This window comes from Pyrgilauda ruficollis, unplaced genomic scaffold, assembly GCF_017590135.1.
Source record: "Pyrgilauda ruficollis isolate IOZ18807 unplaced genomic scaffold, ASM1759013v1 scaffold74, whole genome shotgun sequence".
Classification (NCBI taxonomy): domain Eukaryota; kingdom Metazoa; phylum Chordata; class Aves; order Passeriformes; family Passeridae; genus Pyrgilauda; species Pyrgilauda ruficollis.
In genome coordinates, this window is record NW_024529266.1 from 3,776,893 (window position 1) to 3,803,446 (window position 26,554).

The 26,554-nt window shown below is 37.7% G+C and overlaps 1 protein-coding gene across 3 annotated transcripts in view; it reads right to left on the reverse strand.

Annotated features, from left to right (window-relative positions):
* The window catches only part of PUM3 (pumilio RNA binding family member 3), a 36,546-nt gene extending 15,234 nt beyond the window's left edge, over nucleotides 1–21,312 (reverse strand). For 2 of the 3 annotated variants that reach the window (XR_005956770.1, XM_041486250.1), the window contains exons 1-17: nucleotides 21,095–21,312; nucleotides 20,864–20,970; nucleotides 19,391–19,573; nucleotides 17,592–17,727; nucleotides 16,773–16,848; nucleotides 15,974–16,067; nucleotides 15,697–15,763; nucleotides 14,974–15,148; nucleotides 13,258–13,361; nucleotides 12,718–12,796; nucleotides 10,955–11,053; nucleotides 9,851–9,904; nucleotides 8,213–8,293; nucleotides 6,149–6,291; nucleotides 5,250–5,472; nucleotides 4,127–4,214; nucleotides 2,161–2,251 (exon numbers count right to left, since the gene is read on the reverse strand). Coding sequence is in view for 2 of the 3 variants with exons in the window: in XM_041486250.1 (XP_041342184.1) it covers nucleotides 2,161–2,251; nucleotides 4,127–4,214; nucleotides 5,250–5,472; nucleotides 6,149–6,291; nucleotides 8,213–8,293; nucleotides 9,851–9,904; nucleotides 10,955–11,053; nucleotides 12,718–12,796; nucleotides 13,258–13,361; nucleotides 14,974–15,148; nucleotides 15,697–15,763; nucleotides 15,974–16,067; nucleotides 16,773–16,848; nucleotides 17,592–17,727; nucleotides 19,391–19,573; nucleotides 20,864–20,960 (1,790 nt within the window). In the remaining variant the exon portion in view is untranslated. The remainder of the gene's footprint in view (nucleotides 1–2,160; nucleotides 2,252–4,126; nucleotides 4,215–5,249; nucleotides 5,473–6,148; nucleotides 6,292–8,212; nucleotides 8,294–9,850; nucleotides 9,905–10,954; nucleotides 11,054–12,717; nucleotides 12,797–13,257; nucleotides 13,362–14,973; nucleotides 15,149–15,696; nucleotides 15,764–15,973; nucleotides 16,068–16,772; nucleotides 16,849–17,591; nucleotides 17,728–19,390; nucleotides 19,574–20,863; nucleotides 20,971–21,094) is intronic. The other variant, XM_041486251.1, reaches the window with a different exon arrangement.
* Between the last annotated feature and the right edge of the window lie 5,242 nt (nucleotides 21,313–26,554).

Genomic DNA, 26,554 nt, shown 5'->3' on the forward strand with positions numbered 1-26,554 from the left:
GTGGCAGGAGAGGGTGAGTGAGCAGCTTCCATGGGTGCCTGGCATTTGGTCAGTGTCAAACCACGACAAGAAGTATCTGGGTTTTTTAAATGAAAAGGTTTTTAAAAACCCAGCCATTACTTTATGTTAAAAAACACCCTGATGTTACTAAACACCAGACTAAATTAATCACTGCTGTACAATTTAGATAGTCTCTTGACTTCAGTGCATGCAGTTAAACAAAAATGCAATTAATTGCTATGTGATAGCGACAAGAAATGGAACACAAGGAGATGATTATGTTTGTGCACTCTCAGCTGCCTAAACAAAAGGACATCATGCCTAAAAAGTCATCAAGAGAAGATCACTCTAAAAAGAATTTAGATTTAAGTGAAATAAACCAAAGACTACCAACAAAATTCCATCAAACATACAACAAACAGTCCTACAATGTACTTTTTTCTCTTGTTCCTGTTAGCTAAGTTTCATTATGGGTGAAAATGCTGGGAGGTAAGATCCCCTGCTTGGTAACAGAGGACATTTCTCAAGGCTCCACCTGTAGTGACATGAGTAATAGCAGATACAGAAAAAGACTACCATTCCTCACAGATTTTTCCCCAAAATACGAACTCCTGTGCCAGTTTTTTTAAAGCTCAATGACCAGTTTCCTGTTTTATCTCTAAGTCTTCAATCTCTATTAAAAGACTATTGTCACCGTGATCGCGAACAGTTATTAAAGTGTTAAATATGGGGAAAAATCTATTAATTTACTTTACAACTTTATTTGAACAATACCAACAGCTAAGTATATACACCAGCAACATCACATGTTAAATTAATCTGTTCAGCCTTGACTTAAAGGAAAAACATCCACGTATTAATATAGTGTCATTGAATAAGCCTTTCTAACAAAACTTCAATGAACATCTGTGCACAGGATCAGATAACTTAAAGGCATTAGGTGCATTTGTTGAATTCTAAAGACCTGCTATAAGAGGCAAAGAAAGAGCATTATCATTTTGGCAGCTGAACAATCTTAACAGCCACATACAAATGACTAGTAAGATGTTGTGTGAACTGGTTTTGTATCTGGACTGCAACTACTCCTCTACTACCAGTATTTCTCACTAGTGATCTGAGTAACAATGACTAAAAAAAGTTAGAACTAAACTTAGATTAGCTAACAGAAGTGAAAATGGCTTTTGATTCACCTTGCAAAGAGCACAAACATCGAAGTAGCCCTACTCTAAACTGATAAAGAGCAGAGATGGAAAGCAAAGAGCAAGGAATCTAAAATAACTTTAGGAGAGAGAAAAGTGGAGCAGAAAAAAGAGATCAAGGAACTTAATGTTGTCTGTTTGAATTGTTTGTTGACTTTGGTTCAGTGAAAGTCTTTATGAGGCGCCAGAAGGGCAAGGCTGATAAACAAGTTCCAGAACACAGACCACACACTTCAGGTTATAGGACAAAACCTTGGGTTTCTATGATCTGATACTGACAGGTAGCTACAAAGTGAAAGCAGTGAGTTCGCTCTTGATAAAACAAAACGTTGATCTTAATCTGATCCCTGTAGGGTGTTTTTATTTTCACCAGCTGCATGGTTCACTGCTTCAAATTTGTGAGCCAGTTAGCTCATCATAGGCTTTTGTAAAGACTATTCTTATGTACGGTCTCTTCCAAACACTTCTCTGCTTCAGTGTGAGAACTTTTTAGCCTTTGCAATTAAGGCATCAACAATGTACCAAATACAACAATACCAAAACAAACAAAATGAAACAATTTCCAGATTTTTGTATGCTGCCACCAGTCCCAGGTATTCTAAAGTTAATTATTTTAATGTAGCTATTTGTGGACTGCTCTTTTGAGAGTTTTGTGCTTGTAATATAAGACATGGTAGTCACAACTTTAAAAATAATTTTGTTAATTTTGTTTTTAATCTTCAGATTTTCTGATACTGAGCTGCTTCCTACTACTAAAAAAAAGATGAAACTCAAGGAATAACCTATGGAAACTCTGATATGAATCTTTCTAATCCCTGTTTCATTCCAGACTTGCCAGCTGCATTCAAGATAGCACATGCTGAATGTCATTTTGCTGGTAGAAATTTCAACTGATGTTCTCTCAGCTGTTCAAGAAATTAAAAACGTAATCTTATCAGAAGTAGTCATGCGCCATACTTACCAACAAAGAATAATGGCACCTCGATTTACTTCTGCCCAGGTCTTCAGATTCTCAATACCAACATGTTCCACCAGTGTTCTTCCAAAGCAAACTGCAAAATGTGAGAAAGAAGCAGGGAAAGGAAAAAATGAGACAGTATCTTTCTAGAAAGAAGCCTGTTGAAAGTTTTCTGTAGTTTTGATTTAATCAAATAGTTTTTAGTCCCCAAGTCTTCACAAAGTTCTGCCGCCTCAAAATAATTGACTGTTCAATGCAATGCTGACCTTTATAGATACTGGACTGCTTCCAAGTACTGCATGGAATTTGTTAGAAAACAGTAGCACTGTGTGACAGTTTACTATTATAAAGTACACAAACTTGTTCATTTTTTTAAAAGGGTGTAAAAGGCTATAAATATCTTAGAGCAGGCATCCAGTCCAAAGAGAGAACTCAGCAAGGACCACAGAATCATTCTGGCTGAACAGATCATGGTATGCAATATATTAAATACATAAACACCTCTGTTGAAAAATGCTACATTTTTAAGCATCTGACTCTACAACTGAAGGAAAATAATTTGAACAGAAGTTACTTAAAAATTCAGAGCTAATCCTTTATTGATGCCAAAACTTTGTCTTTTTCAGCTGTACTAATGTTCCAGGGCTCTATTTCTTTGGTGGCTTTGAAAGCTAAGTTGACTTCAGACTCATTACATTAACCTAGGCTGACTCCAAGGACCCAGCTGAATTTAAAGAACTGAACTGCATGGAAACTGCTCTTACAACTTAGCCTGCTGAGCAAACTTATAGTAAACAATGCAAAAAACCCCACCAAACCCCAACAAACACCAGCCTCCAAGCACTGAAGCTATTTTTCACTGTCACTTTAGATCCTAATTCCACCCGAAGACAGGTTAGATTTTATACAACTTGCTCCCCATGTGACAGCAATTTGTTTGGGGTTTAATGACAATTTAATAAACTCAGAACAGAAATTCTGAATGGTACTTTTTGGAGGAAACCAAAGGGAACAGCATGTGATTAAACTGGAAATTGTACAATTTTTAATGAAATAAATCCAGATTTACGATCATCATTTCAGACAGGCAAATCTCTGAAAGACACTCACAAAAGTTCTCCTTTGGACATTTTCAATGATCTGCTTGAGAAGTGGGAAAACAGCCTACTTTCAGAAACATTTAATAAAACACAACTAACATTTTTAAAGGAAATACTGGCTCCCTGAATGTAGCAAGAGGAAAGGAAATAAAAAGTTTAACAAGATCCGATAATTCTACATAGAAAAAAACTATTACACACAGAGAAGTTCCCTCAGATTACACTTTGCCAACCACGTGCTTTCATTTTTTGAGCTTTTTGTATGAGAAAAAGTAATCACTGTTAGGACAGAGTGATACACACAGAAGATTTTACAGTTATGTAATAACCTAAGTTTAAAAGCTAAATTAAGATGAGAACATCTGTGCCCAATATCTGCCTTATGGAAGACATAAACTAGCAAAGATGTCCTATTTTTGTGCACAAATTATTTTAGTAACAGTTACAAAGCATTAACCCAGCAGCACTAATGAGCACAATAAAGATTACAGCTCGGCTTACCAGCACTAATGAAACAGGGGTTCCTATAAGAAAGACTTCACTGTTTCTATTATTATCCTTAAACTACTAAGTAATTTAGCAAAGCTATGAAGACATTTTAAGCACAGAAATGAACTCCACCCCAAATACGCATTAAAGCACTGAGAAAAGAAACCCAACCACTGCTTGCATTGCAAAAAAAAAAGCTAACATATCCTTGACATTCTGTTTGTATAGCAGCTCACAACAGCAAAAACACAGAAACAATAACATTAGATTTTCCATATAATAGTATACTCAAAGAAATAACTGCAACTATCTTATCTGAGGTCAGATAGCAAACTACTCTGAAGTCAATCTGAGAAAATAAAGCTGTATTTCCAACATACCTTCTTTTCCACTCTCTTTCATTTTTTCATCTTGCTCTATTAACCATTTCAAAACTAGATGGCCTGCTGGATGTTCTGCAATGTGGAGCTTTAAGGGGAATAAACAAACAAAAAAACCAAACCAAAACAAAATTATTTAGTGCTGTAGGTTCAAAATTCAGTTACATGTCTGGCCATAAATATTTCTGCTTGATTTATTCATTCTGCTATCACACTGATTCACTGAGTCATGGCCTATGCTGATATCAACAGGTTTGATGTAAGTTTCTAGTCACTCATTTAAATTGACCATTTAACTCTTGCCATCTTCCCTGCAACATTTAACTTTCAGTATATCAACCAACATTTCATCCACTCTTCCAAGGACTTCATTCTTAATAAAGAGAACCTCCTGGTCTAACTGACTCTGCCAGAACTTATGGACCTCTCATATTTCCACACTTGAAAATCAGCTAAAGTATGGTTCACAGAAAGTGACAGAAAACATGTGTAGTTCACATTAAAATTTCATAGAACGTGTATCAAAGAATGCAAAACACCACAACTATGAAAATCTGGAGATATCTATCTTAAATACAGCATACATTGTATTTCTTTTTTTGTTTTCCACTCTATCACATATCTGACTGAGTTTAAAAAAGTAGTGGAGGGGAACTCTTTGAAGAGAAGGTCATACTGTGAAGACAAACATCTCTTATCTAAGATCTTTCCTGGCATGGAGATATGCACACCTGAAAGCTAAGAGATCCTGTCCCTCTCAATGTAAACAGTCCAGTGACCTATAAAACTTAACTGTTAAGTGCTTGACTGCACAGTGATATTAGACTGTGTAACATGCTTGTTAGCAACCTTCCCACTAAGTGTCTAAAGCGGTTCTGAAGATTGAAGATCATGAAGCACCTTGCCCTACAACTCATGTGAAATGCTGGCTCAAGCCACCATCTCTCCAGATGCACCAATAATAAACTATGAATTCACAAGTCAGAAAACCGGATCATATCTAATGTGCAAGTGCTATCAGGGCAGTACACTGATGACTTACATAAAGGAAGTCAAGACCAGACTTAATTTTAGCAATGCAGAAGATCTGCAAGATCTCAGCACCTTGTCTTCTGTACATTACCTGTCCATCACAGCCTCCTGGAACCAGCTCTTCTGCTGCTAACTTGGCAATTGCATCTAGTGCAGGCTGGATGTCACCAAGAGCTGTTCTTAAAATATCAGCAACCAAGACAAAAGTAGCTTTGTCTATCACTACTTCTTGGGTATGTTCTTGCAAATATTCTAGCAAAGGCGAGGAAATGGCTTCCAGGAGTTCATGGCGACGGAGTTCAGTATTCTTCTTACTGATGAAAGAGACAGCGCATTACTGGAGAAGATTTGCACTGTATGCACATCAAGTATCAAGAAATCTCACAATGTATGTGCTATTTCAGACATTTAAATTACTGCTAGATTCAAATACAGGCATTACTGTTCCCTCTGTTTCATGTACAATTAAACGCATGTTGGACACAGAATTTAAGAATGCATGGAGTGAAAACATGTTTAAAGCTGACTGCCTCAAAACCTCTTGAGTTTTTTTCTTGTAAGTAACACTTACTATTTCTTTTCATTTTGTTATCTCAACTATGGCAATGTATTTTTTACACAGCTTACTAGTCATCTAGAACTACTCCTTCTTGAAAAGTTGGTAAGCATCACTGTCAATACCAGAGACTGAAATCAAATTAACAATTTCCATTCTTATTGCTAGATTTTGAGATATACTTTTAAGCTACCCAAAGCACCAGTAATGCATATTACAAATTTTCTTCTACAATGAATTTCATACATGAGCTTACACACAAAATATATCACAGTATTTGCCTTTCACGAAAGGGGCAAACATGTATTATTTATATATATTTACATTACTTAGATTTATTTTGAAGCAAAGTTGAAATTAAATCACGACAAAAAGTTGCATGACTTCTTCTGGACTCCTAAGAAAAAAACACGTAACCTTCACATCTGAGTTACCTATAGGCATTTCCATCTCCCTGTTGCAGAAGTGTGATGATTTCTGGAACAAAATGTGCAGGATCTCTAGGACTTAGCAAGTACAACAAGACCTTCTTTCCATATTTGTTGTTTATTATATCAGGCAAAGAAGCCTTTATTTCCTGTGGGAGTAAACAAACCACAACAAAACATTAATGAAATAACAGTTCTTAGTCACTATCAGTATTAGAACTGTGAAAAAGTACCGGGAGAAACTCTAAATGACAGAGACATGCTATCTCTTGCTGGTAATGTCTCTGTCTTTTTGCAGTCCTCATGAAAGAGAGGGATTTTGTGCTGTAATCTGCCTGAATTCTTACACACGCCAAGTGCTCAGTGTACAGTTCCAATCACATATGAAAGTTCAAAGCACCACACACTTTGGTCCAGGACTGAGATTCTGTGGACCTGAGAGATGATGATAAGAAGAGGCTTTCCTTCAGAAGAAATCCTTCAGAGGATATAAAGAGCTTAAAACCCTCCTTTACCTGCTAATTCTCAGCCACAATGTCAACCCAGACAAATTATGAATTTTGCAATATTACCAAAAAAAATTCCAAACCAGCAAAAATGCCCCCCCCAAAAACAACAACAAAAACAAAACAACAACAAAAAACCAAACAAACAAACAAAAAAAAGCCCTCTTGCTTTTTTTCCCTCTCAAGTTTTACTAGTTTTTTTTTTTCTCTTCATAAAGCTAGATATTTTTTAAGGACAGAATGATAATCTCTATAAGGTAACTCTGAAGTATAACTGCTCTTTGAAATCATTTTAAAGATGGGTTTTCTCTAAAGAATATGCTTCAGTGTTTAAGATGTCCCCACCTCATCATCTGCTAATAGTTTTCATTGACTATATGAAGAGCTGGTTTTGATCCTAAGATTTTTGTTTCCTCCTCCTGCCATCTTTTCCCCATTCTTGACCACACATAAACCCTGATGGGCCAATTGTGTATTTGCGAAGGCCACGTCGTGTTGTCCATTTGCTGTCCGGACTGATGTTGTAGGATAAAACAGTAAACATTCAACTACCTTTGATAATGGATTAATTCTTGATCTCAGATGGTTCTATAATTAAATGACATCTTGGAAGCTCAGTTAAAGACATTATATGTGAACTAATAAACTCTCCAGAAAGCAGAGTGCTTGTTACCCAGTACAGGAAAAGGTCAAATATCGCACATTAGGACAGCTCAGATATGTCAGAAGTTACTTCCTTAGACCTCTCCTAGAAGTTGTTACATTTCAGACCTGGGTCTGGGAACCAAACCCACCTGCAATCACAGCTGGAATCTTTGAGGAACAAGAGCCACCTCCACATGAAGACGCTACAGACCCATTAGAGGATCTTTTCATCACTCCATTAGAGAGGCCAAATCCCTATGATACGGTAAAAAAATCCCCATTGCACCCTACACCAAGTTGCACAAGGGAAAAATCGTTCCTACTTTGCAAAACAAGCCTCATCAGAACCACTTTCTCCTCATACTCCTTCTCCATACACAGAAGATTTGCCTCACCTTTATCTCCCTGCCACTTCCCCTAAACCCATCAGCCCTTACAGCTATAGCATGAGTACTACTGCAGGGAGATTACAACACGTACATCAATGTGAATTTCTCTGCTGAGAGGATGCGAATAGTACTGCTTGTAAAATCAATAAGATACCATCATTATTCTGAAGTTTTCCACCGACTCCATCTCTAGAAATACTAGTAGAGCTCAAACTTCCATGATAAAAGACATTGACTTTAAAGAGACTCCAGTCACCCCTTATCCAGAATGAATGTGTACTAAAAGGGAAGATTTCAGCAAGTACTGAACCTAGCTTAAAAATTAATTCAAATAAGGAATTAAAATGATGTCTGAAAGTGCTAAGGTCTGCTAGGAAAAAACTAATCATGATACATAAATATAAGGAAACAGAAAAGATGGGAAGTATTTAAATAGTCTAAAAAAGCAGATGGATTCCTACTTTCCAATACACTGACAAACACACTGACACTATTTAATACACTATTTTAGGAGAAATTCAATTACTTACTGATATAATTAACTGCTTCACAAGTTTAGTGTCATCAATGCAATCAAATGCTGCCAGCAAGACCAGATGAGAAAATTCACCCTGCAAAGACAAGACATCAGAAACCACATGCAGTCATTTTTTATGGATATGCTAATTGACTTAGAATGAGGATTTCTGAGGGTTTGTCTCAAACACAACACAACATGAAACACAAGCAAATTCTGACTACTGTCACAGAATAAGTCCAACATTTAGGTTTCTCTCCAAAAGCAAGGCTTGTTAAGAGAAATATGTTGTTAAAACAAAGGTAAATCTTCCATTTCAAGTGGAGATACTGTTTTATCACATTCAAGCTATTAACCTAATCCTACTGTATTACCAACATTTGAAATCATAGTATTTTCCCTACAGCAACATTACACACAGACTTTATTTCTATTGTTGATTTGCTTAGAAGTAAACCAAGTCACATACAATGTTTTTGGAGAACATATCTCTACAATGAGCCATACAGTTTTTATTGCATTGCAGGAGATCAAGTCTCCAGTACACTCAAAAGGGCACAAACCAATTCACTTGTATGTCAGTGAGGCTCTACATCAAAGTGAAACCAGATCTTCTGTGCTCCAGTGTTGTGTCAGTTATTATTTACCCACTGTCTCATATTTCCATATAATATATAATTTATAGTATGAAACAATTCATTTATTTGAGTGGAAAATTACAGAGAGAAACATTACCTAGACCAGTGGCCCTCAAAGTGGGTTGCACAAGACAATCCACTGTGATGCAGAAAGGAAATATTTTCAGAAACATTAATGAAAAACAAAATAGCCTCTGGTTATTTTTATCTTATCCTTTCAAATTTTCTATTTCTATTATAATGTACACTATTATAGTAGTAAAGGCATGTGATTTATACATAAATATATACATTGGAGATACATGCCCAGGATGTGATCAAAATGCTTGAAGGCCACTGGTTGAGACCACAATAACTACTAGCAAATTAAAAAAAACACCATAGCAACCAGGAAGGGAAGTTTAAAAAGCTCCTCTTTACAGCTACAGTTTTGTCCAACTCCATGAAATCTGGTTTCAACTGTTACTCTGCTGGTGCTGCAGACTCCAAACACATGTTATTCATTAAAAAATAAAACAGACTTCTTCCATTGTATGCCAATGTATTTCAAAGCTTCCTGACTTGAAAAAAATATTGAGCATCTTCTAAGAAACACACATATTCAGAGAGCCTTTTCAATGACATCTCCACCATACCTTGATTTTTCTCCCTCCTCTTTATGCAGGCTGTTTTGCTCCCAACCAAGAAGAATTAACCAATGAGCTGCATGAAGATGCAGTACAAAGTTGGGACCAACAAAATAAAAAGCAGAAAGAAAACTGAGGAATAATAATGAACTCAGCCATAACAAAGCATAGTACTACATGCAGTGTTCACAATGAGGCTTCTTGGTGTGCCTCTAAATATTCCATACAGTTCAATTATTTTATCTTATCTAATACATCACTGCTATTTTAAGACTGGTTCTATTAACCAGTCTTTTTATTGTTCCCAGTACCAAAGAACATTCTAGCTAGCCTCGATCAAATCACTAGTTTCAAAGACTATGAAATAAATGGTTAATGAACACTCACCGTTGCTATTTTTTCAACATACGTCTTCAGAGTTTTCACAATGACTTTTCTGTCCTATCCAAAAGAAAAGAGGAAACTCAAATGAGCCTAGAATACCAGTTATTCTGAGTAACTGAACTGCTATTTACACCTTTTAAAAAGATAATCTTAAATGTGCTTTCTAAGGCAAAGGCGTAAGACTCACACACATTCTATTAGTTTACACTCAGAACCAGTACGGAAAGTTAAACCTAAATTGTGACTTGATCCCAGAGAGATCCTGTGGTATATTTACAAGTCCAGGTCACCAATGGGACATGTCAAAAAAACTTGGAAAAAACCACAGCAAACAAAAAACCCCAAACCATCACATATGTTCACTTATATTTTGTCCATTAATTAAAGAAGAATGTATTTCATCTCTTCATTTGGAAAGAAACATATTCAACAGAACTTGAAATTCTAGCTTGGTTTAAACCCCTATTACTAGGCAAGAATATTTTGTCAGAAAGTTCCCTCCCTGTATTTTGGCTCTTGGAATCACTGCACAGTCTCTTTAGATCCATCACTACACCTAGGAACTTAATTTTTTTCTCCATTCTTTAACAAATGGACTATTTTAATAAGTCATCTTTTTTATTTTTTAATATAGAAAAATATAGGAGGCATTACGGTATTTCCAAAATGTGATTACATGTATTACACCAAAAGAAGTCCTGGATACTGTATCAGCTGATGAAACTAAACCACTCTTTCTGTAATATTTTGCAAGTCTTCGCATTCCAAAGCCAAACATAGTTTCACATTATGACTTCTTTACTATCCTCTCCCTGCTGTCAATTTCACTTATATTAAAAAAATCCATGGGATAAATGAAATGCCAATAACCTTACTCCATGTGTCACTGCTAAAACCTCTGCTAAAAATAAAATGAGATGCTTCTGCTACAAAAGTTCTAATCTAAGCATTTGATTCACAAAAAGCCCTGCTTAAGTCTGCCAACAGATAAAGACAGGCCAGTTTTTAACCTTGCTCTCAATTTCTTAATTTCCTGAAAATGTGCACAAGTAGAAGGATCCATATGGGCAGTCAGAGAGAACTAAGTAGAGGGAAACCAAACATTACCTTGGGAGTGCCATGCCATAAACAGTGCATTGCTACTCGGGCTCCATCGTGAGTATGTGCCAGGTAGATGACAGCCTCTCTGATAGCTTCTATCATTTCCTGAGGAAGAAAAGGTGATAAAGCAAAAAGATCAAAGAAAAGGCTTGAGGAACTCAAGGCAGGTGGGCAAGAAAGAACTATTTTGTCTGCCCATACAATACTGTTCTACATTCCATCACTGGCTCTACAGAACCACTCTCATTTCTTGGATCTATGAAAAACTGCCTCAACAGGAGTACAAAAGATTTTAAATGACACAAGCTTTCTCTTTATAATTACACTGTTCATAATAATCATGCCATGAAATTACAACTGTATGGAAGCTTGTCAGCTGTCCTATTACAAAAAATACAAGAAAGGGTGCTCAGAACTGAGACAAAAATTAGAGAAAAAGACAGACATTAATTTAGGAAGAAATCTTTGAAGCTGATGCATATTCACATATACAGAGTATAACCCAGAAAGTAAGAAGAACTAAAGTCATTTAAGCAGCAGGTTATGTTATAAATCGGATATTACAAGAAACAGCCAAAAGTTTTGTCTTCACATCAAAGGAATGAAATTTTCTGAAGCTATCTGACAATACTATCAGCCAAAGGAAAAAACCAAATCAAATCGAATTACACCCTCTTGGGTTACTAAATATTACTTCTGTTACTATCTAATAGATTTCCTCGAAGTGCAGCTCCCACCTTTGCCTCTTTCTATCTCTAGTTCTTCTTGCTCTCCAGGCAAAGGCTCCAAGCATTTTACCAATTATTTACAAACTGCTCAGTCACAACACAATTAGTGTCACTACCCATAAGCACAGGCAGGAACAGATCTGCAGAAGGGATTTCCAAACCCCGAAGAGCATGTCCATATACTAGCACATTTGCACAGAAAGCCAAGCAAGGGGATACAACCTTATTCCCCTGATTCATGCAAGCTTGCAAATCCAAAAGCATTCTCAGACACAAAACCATGCACAGGAATGTTCTAGGCTCAGAAGATTTAGACTCAGAATAGGCCCCAAATAGTTCACTTCCCAACCCTTAGCTTTGGGTTTATTAACAGTAACAAAGGAGTCCAGTCTGGCAGGAAGAAGCAAGAGACAGCAAGTTTAGAAGACTCTGCCTGACTTGAAGTGAGATGGTTCTGAGCTGCAGAACCAAGTGGGGCTGATGGACACACCCTGAAGACAGGTAAAGTCAAACAGGACACCAGCTTAAACCATGTCACATCACACAGACAGATTTAGGCCTTAATACAAGAATGTCTGACATAACCTTAAACCTGCAATTTAATACAGCAAAGAAAGTTTTGGTTGCTGACAGAAGGGCCAATCTCATTGTATTTTGGTCAAGAGACTTTTGGATAATCACTGCACGTTGTTAAGAAACTACACACTGGAAAGCTAAACTACTGCAAGCAATGGTCCTCACTTTAATTATATTCTCCAGCTACAGAGAAGGGTCATTTAGCAGGAAAAGAAGAAACATCAAAGTCATTTCACTTTTTTTAAAAAATTCAAGTACCACAAACACTTGTGAAAGTTCACTGTGGTTATAAATCTCTACACAACACTACTCTTCCATAATCTATCTAGAATCACCACATGTGTAGAAATCTATTAATGAAATATGTGTATTTTTGTCTAGTTAACTTGCAACATTTTCACAAGAAGATAAAAAACATTTCACAGAAAGGCAAAAGAAGACAAAAAGCAAAATAAAGATACTTACAGATCTTTGTTTTGGAAGAGCGTAAGTGAAAAAGTCCAAAAATACTTTATGTACCAGTGAGTGCTTTATCACCGCCTCTCTGTATTTGAATAGATGAAAATAAGCAACAAGCTCCCCACAATCATTTTAAATTATGTTAGCAATACCTCATTTGTATTTTAAAAAGTTAGGCAGCGTGGTGAGCAAAAAACACACGGTCATTGCAGATTCGAATGCTTAACACTTACAGTATGTGGAAGATTCTAGCACAACTTAAAAATTATAGACTGTAGTTTCTTCACTGAAGAAGCATAGTGTAACATTTCTACCAATGGTCTGACTGGGACAGAGGATGCTATAACTCTTAGAAGGAGAGTTCAAAATTAAGGGAAGATGCTCATTATGACACCTGGGACAAAACCATAGACTATTCAGCACAGCAACATAACAGCTTAAAAGAATATCAGTATCACTGTCACCTGAACTTACAAATATACCAGTTGTCAGAAACAAACTGATTTCTGCTAGATTGTCACACCTTCAGCTGATTTTTGTCCTTACTTTTGTGCCATTGGTGTAAGAATCTGCTTCATCTCATCCAAGATGGCCTCTCTCTTTTCAGGCTGAGCTTCTAGCACTTTATCCAGTGTTGGGACAGCCGGTGTCTGAAACGAATGCACAGAGGTTTAATTGTACCAGTAAGAATAAGAGTTCATAGAAATTACAATGCTTAGACCTTTTTCAATCAAATGTCAGGAATATCAAAACCAAAATAAATTTCCTGCAAAACTAACAATTTTTGCAATTTTAAAAATAAAAAGCTACCTTTTCTGAGTATGTCAGAAGCTGTAAACTTCAGTTTCTACAAATTAAATACTCCTCATTAGCAAACAAAACCCCCTTCTATAGCCTGAGCTGCTTTTTGCCAGTTACACCAGCTCTTCATGCCAGATACAAGGCAAAATACATAAAACTGGCACTGTGTTAAGGTGCTCCTGAGCTAAGCAGAAATCCTGCTTTAGGAACACATCAGAGGGAAACAAAACAAGTTAATGAACTAAGAAGCTAACAAAGGCCCAGGAAATTCCAGTTCAGGAACAGCAGATGGGGAGAATATATACGATATACCTTACACACAGAAGTACTTCCTGGTATCTTAGCAAAGAATTACACTGGTAACTCTTAAAATAATCTGCTGTTAAAAGAAAAGTCTGACTGGATAGACAATTAGAAGAAATATTTTTTAAACCATCCCTGCTACTTTTTAAAGACTGCACTGCAATGTTTTATAAACGTACATTTTGCTGCATCTTGGTTTTGCACCACAATGTATGGCTACTTAAAGCAGTTATGCCAAAAATATCAGAATGATGGAAGCTAACAGCGCACTTCATTTCATAGGCTGTTTGACTCTGAGTACAAATTACAGCCCAACAAACATACATCTTCTACTACTCAGTGTTGCAAAATGCCTAACTAAAACTTACAATAACCTGTCAAGAAAATACAGGTCCAGAAATAAGCTGTTAATTTCTTAAGACAGTTTTAACAGAAATCTTGGATATAACTGAACAGGTGAAAAAGTAATTAGAGTGGAATTAGTAATGCTGTAAAACAGGTCTGTCCTTTGTAGCAAAATTCCTAACCCTAATGGATACCAACTTTACAAGTCAGCAAAAATTAAAAACAGAATTCAAAAGAATGGAGGTTGTATTTTTAAGAAGGTTCCAACTGCCTGCTGAGGATCTACCATAGACCTAGATTTCAGTGGAGTTTGGACTCAAGTCCTACAGTCTTCAGGGGAAAAGGAAACAAAGATAAAAATAAAAGCCTAAATGGAACACTGTATGTGGATACTGGCCCATTCTGCCCACACTCAGTTTTCACAAGACATAAGACAGCTCTGACACAAGAGTCATCTACAGTATAAATCAAGAGTTATGTCTACGTCTTACCTCATCAAGGATGATATCAGCCTAGACATTATGAGAACTGAAACTATATAAGAACAAACCATCTTTGATGAGCAGAGCAAGCTCATACATGAATGTAGCACATTTTACATAGTTCAAACTAAAACTACCCACAACAATTTCATCTAAACTAGAAATGAGCAAGTAATCATTACATTTCAACATGCTAAACTAGACTACCTTTGGACAGCTGACAGAAAGAAATGTAATAAAAAAAAAAATAGTACGTGAGATAGGTAAGGCATTACGAACACAACACCTTATGTGCTAAACTATCTTAAACTACAAAGTATTGAAATATCACCTTGTAAACCAGGAAAGTGTTCCCATATAGTTCTTCTGTCAGCATATTCCTCTGCTCCAGAATGGCTTTGTCATTATATGCATATTCCACCACAGCAGATGCTTCGGCATGACGGAGCATTTTTTTCACATGGCCTTTAAAACTTTTTATTATTTCTGCAACTTGTGCTTTTGTCCTGTTTTACAGGGAAATACAAATAGCAAGAGTTAAAACTTCTAGAGATAAGTTTACCTATTGATAGTTTTATTTTTAGAAACACATTCATGTAGTAAGTTTTATCACAGAAACCATGAAATTCATGAATCTGAATCAGCCTTATGGCACTTGGGAAAATATGTAAAGAAAGCCAGGAATGTGGAAAAATTGAAAGGCATTTTGAGGGAAAGTAAACAGTGAACAAATTCTAGAGAACAACAAATGCCATACTGAAATGCTTAGCAAAGAAAATTTTTAAAAGCCAGTGTTTTATATACAGCAGACATCAACTCTGACAGTAAATCTAACCTTTTTTTGGTCACGTTCTCCTTGACAAGTACAGCATTAGCTTTATTTCTTGCAAAAGGAAAAACACTGTTAGCACCCCCCTGCCTTTAACTCCATAATATTGAAAAGATGTTGCCAGAGACATATTTTTTTATTCATGATCAATCCACTACAGATTAAGAAGCAGCATTCACACTAGAAATGAAAAAACACTGATGAACAAATTCACTTGATACTCACCCATACATAAGAAACTTCTTCACAATATTTCTGGAATATTTTGACTTGCTCAACTCTATTAGGCTATCTAGAAGAAGGGAGAAACATTCAGCTGGTTTATTTTTCACTACATTAACTCCATGAAATGATAAGTCATTATTTAAGTAAGTATGAAGAGTTCACTAGAAATGATGCATCAGTTCAGAAAAAAAGGTAAAAATATTCAGGAGAAAACAACATGATTTGTTAAAATCCTTCCTAACCACAATACAGAAGCATGCTAGTAAAATGAAAATACCTTTCAGTTCTTCAAATGTCTCTTGCCTTTGCTTCTCATTACCATACTGAATAAAACACTGGATCACCCGGGTTGAATCATGTGCAAACGCCAACTAAAGGACAGAGATATTCTGTTACTCTAGGCCATTCAAAAGGCAGTATGCACCATAATTATTTTAATGTATGTGCTCTCTGGTATAGTGTCATGCCACATGTAATGCCAATTATAAAATTAGAAAAGCAGTTACCTACTTATAACAAACCAAGACTTTGGACTATGGATTTTTACCCCTTCACAAGTACTCTATCAAAGAAAATACAGACAACTGCTGCTGACAATTAAGGACAAACATCAAGGTTTTTCATACTGAAATAAAACCGTTAAATGGTATTTCCATTTTGTTCCTCTTCTTCATAATTTCAGAGTAAGTATGATGAAACAGTTCCACTTCAGCACTGAATATGAAAAGCTCAACATGCTCTTCACTGCAGATTTATACATCTCAAGAATAAAGCAGAAAGACTGTTTAGTATGATTAAGCATGAGGACACTAACTTCCCTAGAAAATGCAAAGCAACAGTTGTGACTAATAAAACCTCTGAGCTCCTGAACTCCAGCTAACATCAAACTTCACAGCACTGAAGCTACTTGGCAGCCTTTTACAGCAGCCAGCTGACAAACAAAAGTATTCCAGGACTACTGTCCTGAAATACAGGTGCTAAATGCAGTCTTTCAGCCCTGTTTTTGTTCTCTTTACTCACAGTTTCACCATTAGTTAAAGAAGAATTTGTGCACTATGGCATCAGTTTTTTCTTACGTTTTTAATTTTCCCACGAAGAAGCTTCTGCAGTTCATTCATCAGCTTTTCTCGTTTCTCCTTATCGCATTTCTTCCTACAAGCAAAATAAAATCTAGTACAACAATTCTAATTGAGGAAGCAGCTTTTTTGCAGGATGATTCACTTATATATATAAATTAAGAAGCAACACAATACAAATAAAACCAGGTTGGCTTCTGCCAATGCAAATGTATACTGTCATTCATTAACCCTGTACAGAGATGTGATTAAGCTGTTTCAGTTGATGGAAATCAGAACAGAATTCCACACTTTAACTTTATTTTTTTTTGAGTAAAAACATTTTTTGAAACATAAATTCAAATTAGCAGTCAGAGCTGCTTACAGGTTCAAAAATCTGTAAGCATGCAAAGCACAAACACTTAGGACAAGCAAAATTAACTTTTTTTGCTGACATGGGGCACTAGTTCTAGAATTACACCCTCAGAGACAATGAACCTTCACATAAAACTCATACAGTAATCCCACTTCAGGATCAGGGTGAATCGTGCACGCTCTGTATCTCAGGGCTGAAAAAAACAAAAAACCCCTGCAATTTCTTAAGCAATTATTCACAAATTTATAAATTTTAGTCTAAAATACAAGTTAAAACCAGACCTTCCTAGGACCACAGGTTACCATACTCTGTTTGATCTCCCTACAAAATTGCATGCAATGTTACTGTTCACTCAAAGACATTCAGTTTAGAAATACAGTTTTATATAATTACAAGATAAGAAAGATTATATTCTGGCAATTTATGACTAGAAGTCAACTGAGTGGAAGAAAAAAAGTCATTACCTTCTTACGCATTCCCATACTTGTTTAGATTTTACAATGACGTCATAATTACTTTTATCATTAATTTGTCTGGTCTGCTTTAACTCTTTCCTTTTCTTTTTGAAGTCATTCCAATTTGGCTTCTTAGAATCTGACCCTTAGGACAAAAATAAATGTATTTTCTACAGTCAATAAATAAAAGAGCAGCAATAGAATTATTTACCAGTCTAAACTGTGGCAGTTCTGTGACTTGAATTACTAACAATTCAGGACCTTTGCCTGCAGTTACGCAGCTAGCCAACATGAAACCATAAATCTTGAATAAGTATGCTAAGCTGGAGATCTAGACTACTGGGAGAACAAGGCAAACAATTAATTTTCCTCAAAACTGTCACAGGATGCATCATAAATCCCTTAATAGTTTGAAAATTGACTGAAGATGTATTCAGCAGCTATGGCTGCCCCAATAATGCTCCCATTTTAGTTTACTGGTAATTCATGCATACCTTTCCCCTCTCCCAAAAGGAGAACCCTAACTCAAAGACACATATCTGAAAACTCTATAAAAGAAGTTAAACCCTTTCTACATGTCTAATATTTTTACTCCAATTCCTTAAGCACAGTATTTTACTACACAACCCTTGTACACTGTCACACAACGAACTAGGGCAAAATAATGTTATAAAAGGGTCACAAATTATGCATTAAAGACATCACCTAAATGTGTAGAGCACTGTTTATTGGTGTTTAGCAGCATATACTTAACTGTTTTACCCATTCAAAAACCCATGTTTTCCTTTTTACAAAGCATATTATTGATTTTTATATCACTCTCCTAAAGCAACAGTGACAAGAAAAACTTGTAATGCTTTGAGAGTAGTGCAATATACAGAGGCTTTCATTTACTCTTATGAATAACATTTAAAGGTTTGCTGTGGGTTTCCATTTTTTTAAAGCAGCCTAATAAAAACATTCTACTGTTATTAGATTTTCAGACATCTAGTGCATATTCCATGTGAAGCCATTCTGCAAACATGCAAGAACAGCAATAATAAAATACTCGACATAATCTACTGTCCCACAAACAAATGACATCTTTCTGCAGAACTTCAGAACGCCTCATTTAAAATCCCACTTCTCATTTTACAACACTGATTAACTGCCCCAGTAGAGCTTTACTTTAGAGGAGAGGATGAGACAAGATGAAGATCTTAAGCAAAAGAAATTAATTTGAAAAAGAAGTCCATTTAAACGTGATGAAACCAGACAACTATTTAGGCTTTCTGCATAAACACCAGAAAGAAAAAAAGCTGCAAAACATAAAAGCAGTGTTAACACCCATTATGCTTTTTTTTTCTCTTAGAGGATGTGACCAGATAGTCCGGACCACAGAAAGGAAAAAATGTAAAGGATAATCAACTCTGTTTAATGAATTTCTGTTCCAAAGCTTATAGCAAGTACTTTTACAAAAGCTCTGCGTTTGCAAATCATGTGTAACAACTGCCAGTTTCTAGCTGACCACTTAACATTGCCATTAAAATAAACAGAATTTTAGGACAGTACGACAATTTTAAAATTTGCTACTGTGTCTTACTTTTGACTTCCAAGAAAACTCCAAACTGTTGATTTTCATGACTTGACTAAGCCTCAAGCTTAATAAAGTGCAGTAATTTTTCCCACAGCAAAGATTAAACAGGAAGTAAACCTGGAGTTATTCAGCCAATTTGGAAAGGCAATCAGAAAGAGGAAAATCTAGATGAACAATGGTGTTTCCCAAAACCTGGTTTCCCTCAATATCCAGGCTTAAAAAATCTGCTCACCTCCCTCTTCACCATCCTGGAGTTTTCTTTTCTTTGCAAACTTTAATGGTTGCTGTTCATTCTTGAATTGTTTGACAGTAGTTTTTCCAGGTCTTAACTGTCCTTTACCAAATTTCTTGGAAATGGATTTAGGCTTTCCTTCCTCATCTCCTTTTTTAAAGACTTTCTTCGGTGGACCTGAATCTATTAACCAACACAAAACAAATTAAAATGCTATAATATAACTACTGTTGCTTAAAAAAAAAATAAATTACTGTAACAAGAGAGTATTTTAGGTGAATCAAACAGAGATGAAGGGCTTGCAATGCAACCTGCTTAAAGTGAATTAGTGGCTCACACAGTCAGTACAGTTTTGAATGCAAGACAGAGTTAAAGAATGGCTGTGGCTGGGAGGCACCTCTCGAAGTCATCTGGTCCAACCCTCCTGCTCGCACAAGGCCACTAAAAACCAGCTGCCCAAGACCACGTCTGGGTGGCTTTTGACTATCTCCAATCTGGTAAACTCCACCATCTCCAGGGACAGCCTGTGCCCATGCACTCCCCAAGTAAAAAGTTCTTCCTGATATTGAGAAGGAATATCTGTGTTTTCTGTTCTCTGGTCCTGTCACTGGGCACTACTAGAAAAAGTCTGGCTCTGTCTTTGAACCCTTTCCTACCAGAAGAGATGCCCTGGTCCCTTCATCATCTTTGCAGCCCTTCACTGGGCTCTCTGCAGCATGTTTGTATCTCTATTGCACTGAAGGGCCAGAGCTGGGGCACAGCACTTCAGGTGAAGCCTCACCAGGGCTGAGGAGAGGGCAAGCACAGAGCCCTCAACCTGCTGCCAGCACTCCTCCTAACGCAGCCCAGGATGCAGCTAGCCACCAGAGCACACTGCTGGTTCACATCCAACTCTGACCAGCAGGAGCCCCTGGGCTTTCCCCAGTATTTTCCAGTGCATGATGGAGCTGTTCCCTTCAAGCTGCAGGACTTTTCTCTTTGCTCCTTGAGGAACTTCACCAGGCTTCTGCCATGCCATTCATCCGACCTACTGACATCCCCCTGGAGGGCAGCACGACCATCTGGGGCATCTAACACTCCCTGCAGCTCTGTGTCACCTGTAAATCAGAAGATGCTTCACTCTGCCCCATCATCCAGGTCCTCCACGAAGCTGTTGAACTAAACTCGACTTTGTACTCACCCCTGGGGTCCATCACTAATCAGTGGTCTCCAAAGAGCATACCACTCTCTGGACCCAGCTGTTCAGCCGGTTTTCAATCTACCTCACCAACTGCTCTTGCAGCCCTTAATTCATCAGCACCTCTGTGAGGATCTCAAAGGAGAGAAGACACTGTCAAAGTCTCACTGAAGACCAGGCAGACAATCTGCCAAACCGTTTCAAAACATGAATTTACCAAGAGAGAAGAAATACAGAACTCCAAGCACGCCAGTACACAACCGTAACCATTTACTGATGACCCTTCTCCTCCTTACCATTATCTTTTTTAAATCTCCTTTTCCCGTGCGGCGCTTTTCCACGAGGTCCTTTTCCACTCTTCCCCACGAACTTCTTTTTACCCTTGCTCTCCATCGCGGCAACACTGCAAACGGAGCAAGAGACAACATTAGTGACCCGCCGCGGCTCCTCCGGGAGGGAAAGACAGCCCGCGCCTGCCGGTTAACACCCATGGCGAAATCAAACCCTCCCAGTGGACGGTGGGGTACCAGAGGCCGCGCACAGGCAGGCAGGCAGGCAGGCTGGGCCCGGCACGCCCGCTGTCCCTCTGTCCCGCTGTGTCCTGCTGTGTCCCTCTGTCCCGCTGTGTCCTGCTGTGTCCCTCTGCCCCGATGTCCCGCTGTGTCCTGCTGTCCCTCTGTTCCGCTATCCCACGGTCCCGCTGGCGCTCCCGGGCCCGCCGCTCCCACCGCACACGTGTGGCCCGGCCGCGCCTGCCGGCTGCGTACGCCGGGCGCCGCTCCCCATTGGCCACCGCGCTGCTACCGCGCGACAGTGCCGCGCTGCCGTGCCGTACAGCGCGCGGGGCGCCTCCCGGCTGCGGGGCGGGAGCGGGCGCGCAGCGCGGCTCCGTGAGGCGGCAGTGCGCCCTGGGGGCAGTGGTGTCCTGGGGGCGTTAGGAACAGTATTCCCAGCAGGTCCAAGGAGGTGATCCTTTCCATCTGCTCAGCCCTGCTGAGGCCTCACCTGAAGTGCTGTGTCCAGTTCTGGGCTCCTCAGGACATGGAGCAGGACAACAGAGACATGGAGCTCCTGGAGCGGGTCCAACAGAGAGCAAGAGAGGTGATTGAAGGACTGGAGGATCTCTTAGGAGGAAAGGCTGAGAGAGAAAATTCTGTTCACAGAGTTATAGAATGTGCTGAGTTGGAAGGGACCCAAAAGGATCATCAAGTCCAGCTCGTGGTGCTGCCCAGATACCCCCCAGAATCACACCATATATCTGAGAGCATTGTCCAAATGCCTCCATCAAGCTTAGTACTGTCACCACTTCCTTGAGGACCCTGTTCCAGTGCCCAGCCACCCTCTGGGTGAAGAATGTTTTTCTACTGTCAAACCTAAACCTCCCGTAACACATCTTCAGGCCATTCCCTCAGGTCCTGTCACTGGTCACCACATGTTCTTCCTCTCAAGATGTAATTAGCATAGGAAACTTTTTTTCTGTCGGGATTTTGTGTGATAATGATTTATTTTAGAGGAAGTACCATGTTCAGTTCTGTGCTATTTCCTGAACCCAGGTATATTTCATGCTTTGTGGTAATATCCTTCTTTATTAATGTTTCTATGAGTGTTTGATTAATGTGCATTTAGGATCTCTGCAGTGTTAGCTGTATCACCTCTTTTCTATGTAGCATAGAAAACTACCCGTATCTGAAAACAAGTCTCCCCTTGCACCACTGAAGAAATGCTAAAGATTGGGATTGCTTCACAGATACTCACAAATGTTTACTATAGAAAAAAAATCAAATTAAAAATAGCAATTCAGAGTAAAAGCTTAACACTGACTTTTGTTCAGAGGCCATTAAACATAAGATTTATTATCTTAAGTTCCATTGAGCCATTGAGCATTGCTTTGTTGGCAGTAGTTTGGAATTGTGATGCATTGGATATCTGACTACAGACTAACCAGTTACACGAGGAACATCTAAAACCTCCTGTAGAAAAATGCTGAAGTCCCACCAAAATCGGGCTGAAGTCTCCATTTAGTGTTGTGAGATGACATGCCTGAGAAATGGCTAATCTGGGGAGGGGCAGCACTGAAAGATGTTTTTATACTTCCCACTCCCTTTTCTTTGTTTTCTTGACTTTACTTTTGTTTCGTCTGTAAATATGTGCATCTCAGTGTCACTAAAGTCAGTGTGGGTTCAACCTGGTCAGCTGAACCTGAACAGTTAACAAGTATTCAATGCCCTCTTGGATGCTTACAGCAAGAAAGTAATTTTTCTGCCTGACTCTCCTGTTGAACTGTTGTCCTCTATCCTGCTGGCTCTCCAGCTACACTGTGACAGTGCATCTTTCCCCAGTTTTAGCTCCCATTTGGTCAATGCACAATTGTAAATATGTGTGTTTTGAATTATGAAACATAGAAATGTGTATCTCACATGCCAGGGCTTAAGGAAGAATAAAATACTTGAAGTCTGGAGACTTATTCTTCCAACCTCTAAATGCCTTTTTTTTCCCTCTTTTTTCAGGTTTTTTTTAATCTAAAAAAAAAAAAAAAAAAAAAAAAAGCACAACATGGAGAAACTTAGTTAAGCAAATTAACACCAACGTAGTTATTTCACTGCAGTTAGATCCAGATGCAGCAAAATTGTTTTTTGATATCACAGTTGTCATAATTGATGCTACCTTCCGTGGTTTCATGGCCTCACCCAGGAAGCTCCAGCCATTTACAATTCCCAAAGTTTTAGGGACTACTTTCCATAATGTCATAAACTATCTTTAAATATCTGCAAATGGTCGTTGACTTGGAGAAAAATCTCTGAAACTACAGCTGTTTCTTAATTATTTTGAGCAGCATGTAACTTCCTCAGGGGAGGAGAGTCTTTTCCTGGGGCTTTTCATTCAAACTAGCCTTTCAACAGCATGTGGAAGGCTAAAGGCTGATTGTATTGTGCTAGAGGTAACACTGCAGTTATGTTTTTGGTATTAGTATGATATCTGAATTTCTGATTTGACTCTAGCTCACTTGTTCAGAATGAAGCATAAATATATAAAAATCACTGTGTGCTAGTGGATGACATTACATGGAGAGAGATCTCATTAAAATCTGTTCTACAATTCTGTAGATTTCTTCATTTGCTAGGTACACAAACGAAAAATTGATATTTATATAGCTTGCACTATCAATACTTCTCACAGAGCTACAGAAAAGGTGAAAAACATACATATCCTATCATTTTTAGTTCTTTATCATATGCTGGAGGAAATTTACAGATATGTTTTGTTAGACTGCTATAGGCATAGAGAAATCTCAGAACACTTACAAAGGGTATGCAAGATGACTGTAGGTTCATGTCTCAAAATGAACCAAATTGCTGAGTCCATTGAGAGAAAATTGCAGTATTTAACAGACTTCTGTGGTGAGCCACAGGATTATCCTCACACAGGGAAGTCCTGGAAACAGGTGCTGAATGTTTAAAGCATGAATGCTGCATACTGCTCAAAGATCTTCTGACATCTTACATTCACATCATGAACATGATGTGGGTTTTGTTCAATAACCTAGAATATTGGTAAGAATATTTTAAAAAGTAAGACCAGTGAACCTATGCGAGCTTACTGTAAAAGAGTAAAAACAAATACAAAGAAATAGTTCTTTTTCTATCAAATGATCTCTCAGGAATAAAACCGAGTCTGGTACAATTCAAGTTTAAATGTTAGTGCAAGCTAAATTTCAGATTAAAAAAAAGGAAGTTCAATATTCCCTTCTCATGTGACTCACATACAGTGATGCACAGCTGCAAAGTGATTTTATACAACACCAATAGGTCTATTAGTAACCTCTGTTTTCAGATGCTGTATTATGATATAGTCTATCCATACCTATAAATTGATGAAAGAATAAAATGCTTCTAATAAAAATATACAATTCTACAGCTTACAGCACTAGCTGAACTAAGTAAACTTAATAAATTCCAATATATTTTTTATTTTACTCTGTAGTAAAAACTACTGGCAGCTTTTTAGTATTTAATAAAGAGTTTTATGAAATTGAAAATGTAAGCACAACACTTGGCCAGTGTATGTCAGAAAAATATCATTGGAATAACGCCAGGAAATCAGTTCTCTGTGGCATTACTGGATTTATTAAAAAGAAAAAAAAAAAAAAAAAAAAAACATTATTTCAAATTTGGATTGTAAGTCTTTTGATTTGCAGCTGTGCAAGCAAGGGTGAAATGCTGCCAAATCCACTGTTGTTTACTTTGCAAAGGCAGAGGCTTTCTTTTGCTCTTAAGTATAACATCTCAGACCATTGCCTTTACAGAAGTGAAAGGTTTCGCTATCTGGTGAAGTCCAATCTTTTCTTTTTTACCTTATGCTGTAAAATTAGTAGGGAGCTGTTTTAAATCAGAAAAAATTGCCCAGAACTGCCCCTTCCCTACTATCCATCCATCCATGTGGTACAGAGGTAAATATTTGCATCTGGGAGACTTTGAAGCAGTGACATAGAAGAGAGTTAGGCCATATGTGTTGGCAGAATGTTCCACCATGCACAAAAACCTGTAATTTTTTTAAGCCTTACAAATGCTCTGAAATTTATCTCTTGCTATTGTGAATAAGACCTTTTTTTTTCTTTTGAGAAGAATTCTTTGCCTTTGCTTTTTCTTTCAGAGTTCTGGTAATTGTTATGGGAGGGCAGGGGCTGAATGGAGAAGAAAAAATTAAAAAAAAACTTTAATGAAGCCTGACAAGGAGATCCTATTAAATATGGTTAGTGTGCTGTGGCAGGATTTCACAACTGAGCACTCTTAAGAACTAATGTATGTAAGAACAGTAGTCAACATTATTGAACTCAATATGGTTAAGTGGCTAGCAACTATGAACACATAATGTTATCCTTTACTTTCAAATTTCAAACTAGAATACCCCTTCATATAACTTAGGGTATTTCTAGATGTAACACACAATTTGAACATTTTACTTCGTGCTTTCTTACAAATGAGTGATAGCACTCTCAAAGTGATTTCTACTTTTTTTGTTGCTTCAAAACTTACTAAGTTTCTTTTGCTTATAAATAAATAGACTTGCATCATCTTTGAAGTCATTCATGCAATGGGTGCCGAGAATAAGAACAGAGATTTTAGAAAAACAGTAAACTTCCTCATAATTATCCTCACAAAAAGCTTTTAGACTTGAAACCAATATTAACCAAACCAAAACATAAGAAAGCTGGGCCCTGTCAATGTCACAGGTCAAATCTAAGGAAATTGATACTTTTTAGTGCTGCACTTTTCATATGCCAATGAAAATTAATTAATTTTCATTAGACTCCATGGGTATTTTGCAGCCGCGTGTGTCCCTCTTCAGGGCGGCCCAACCGAGCCCGATGGCACCCAAGCTGCAGTGCTGAAAGCACACACTCTCTGCTCCGCTGTGACAGAGATCGCGTGCCTTAAAAGGCCTTGGCTAGCTCTGGCAGAAAATTAGGAACACACCCCAACAGTATTTGTTTTGTAGCTTTACTGTGGAATTTTCATATAGGTCTGAGTCAAAAATACAAAACAGGAAACAATGTGTTTTCCATAGGTACTTCCAGGAAAAATAATCAATTCCACCAGCTGTATTTGCATATCTTTATGCTAAATACAGCATAAGAATGAGAACAGAGCACAGCCTGTTTTACTTAGAAATACTTTCTTCTTCTTCTTGTGGAAGAATTGATGCCTCCTTCCTCCTGCTTATTTTGATCTGTAATTAACTTTTTTTCTTCCAAAATATGCTGCTCTAAACACCTAATTAAGGTCCCTGCTCAGTTGGAATGGATTGCAGCAGGTAGATTTCTTTTTCCTCTCTGCATTTAAACCAGAAATGATGTCCTTCATTTCCAACGCCAATATATGTACTTAGCAGAGTGCATCTTGGCATACTGCTGATTCCTCCAGTCATGCATAACAAAAGGAAACAGCAAAGGATTTAAGTACACATTATTTCAAGTAAGTAAATGTCAA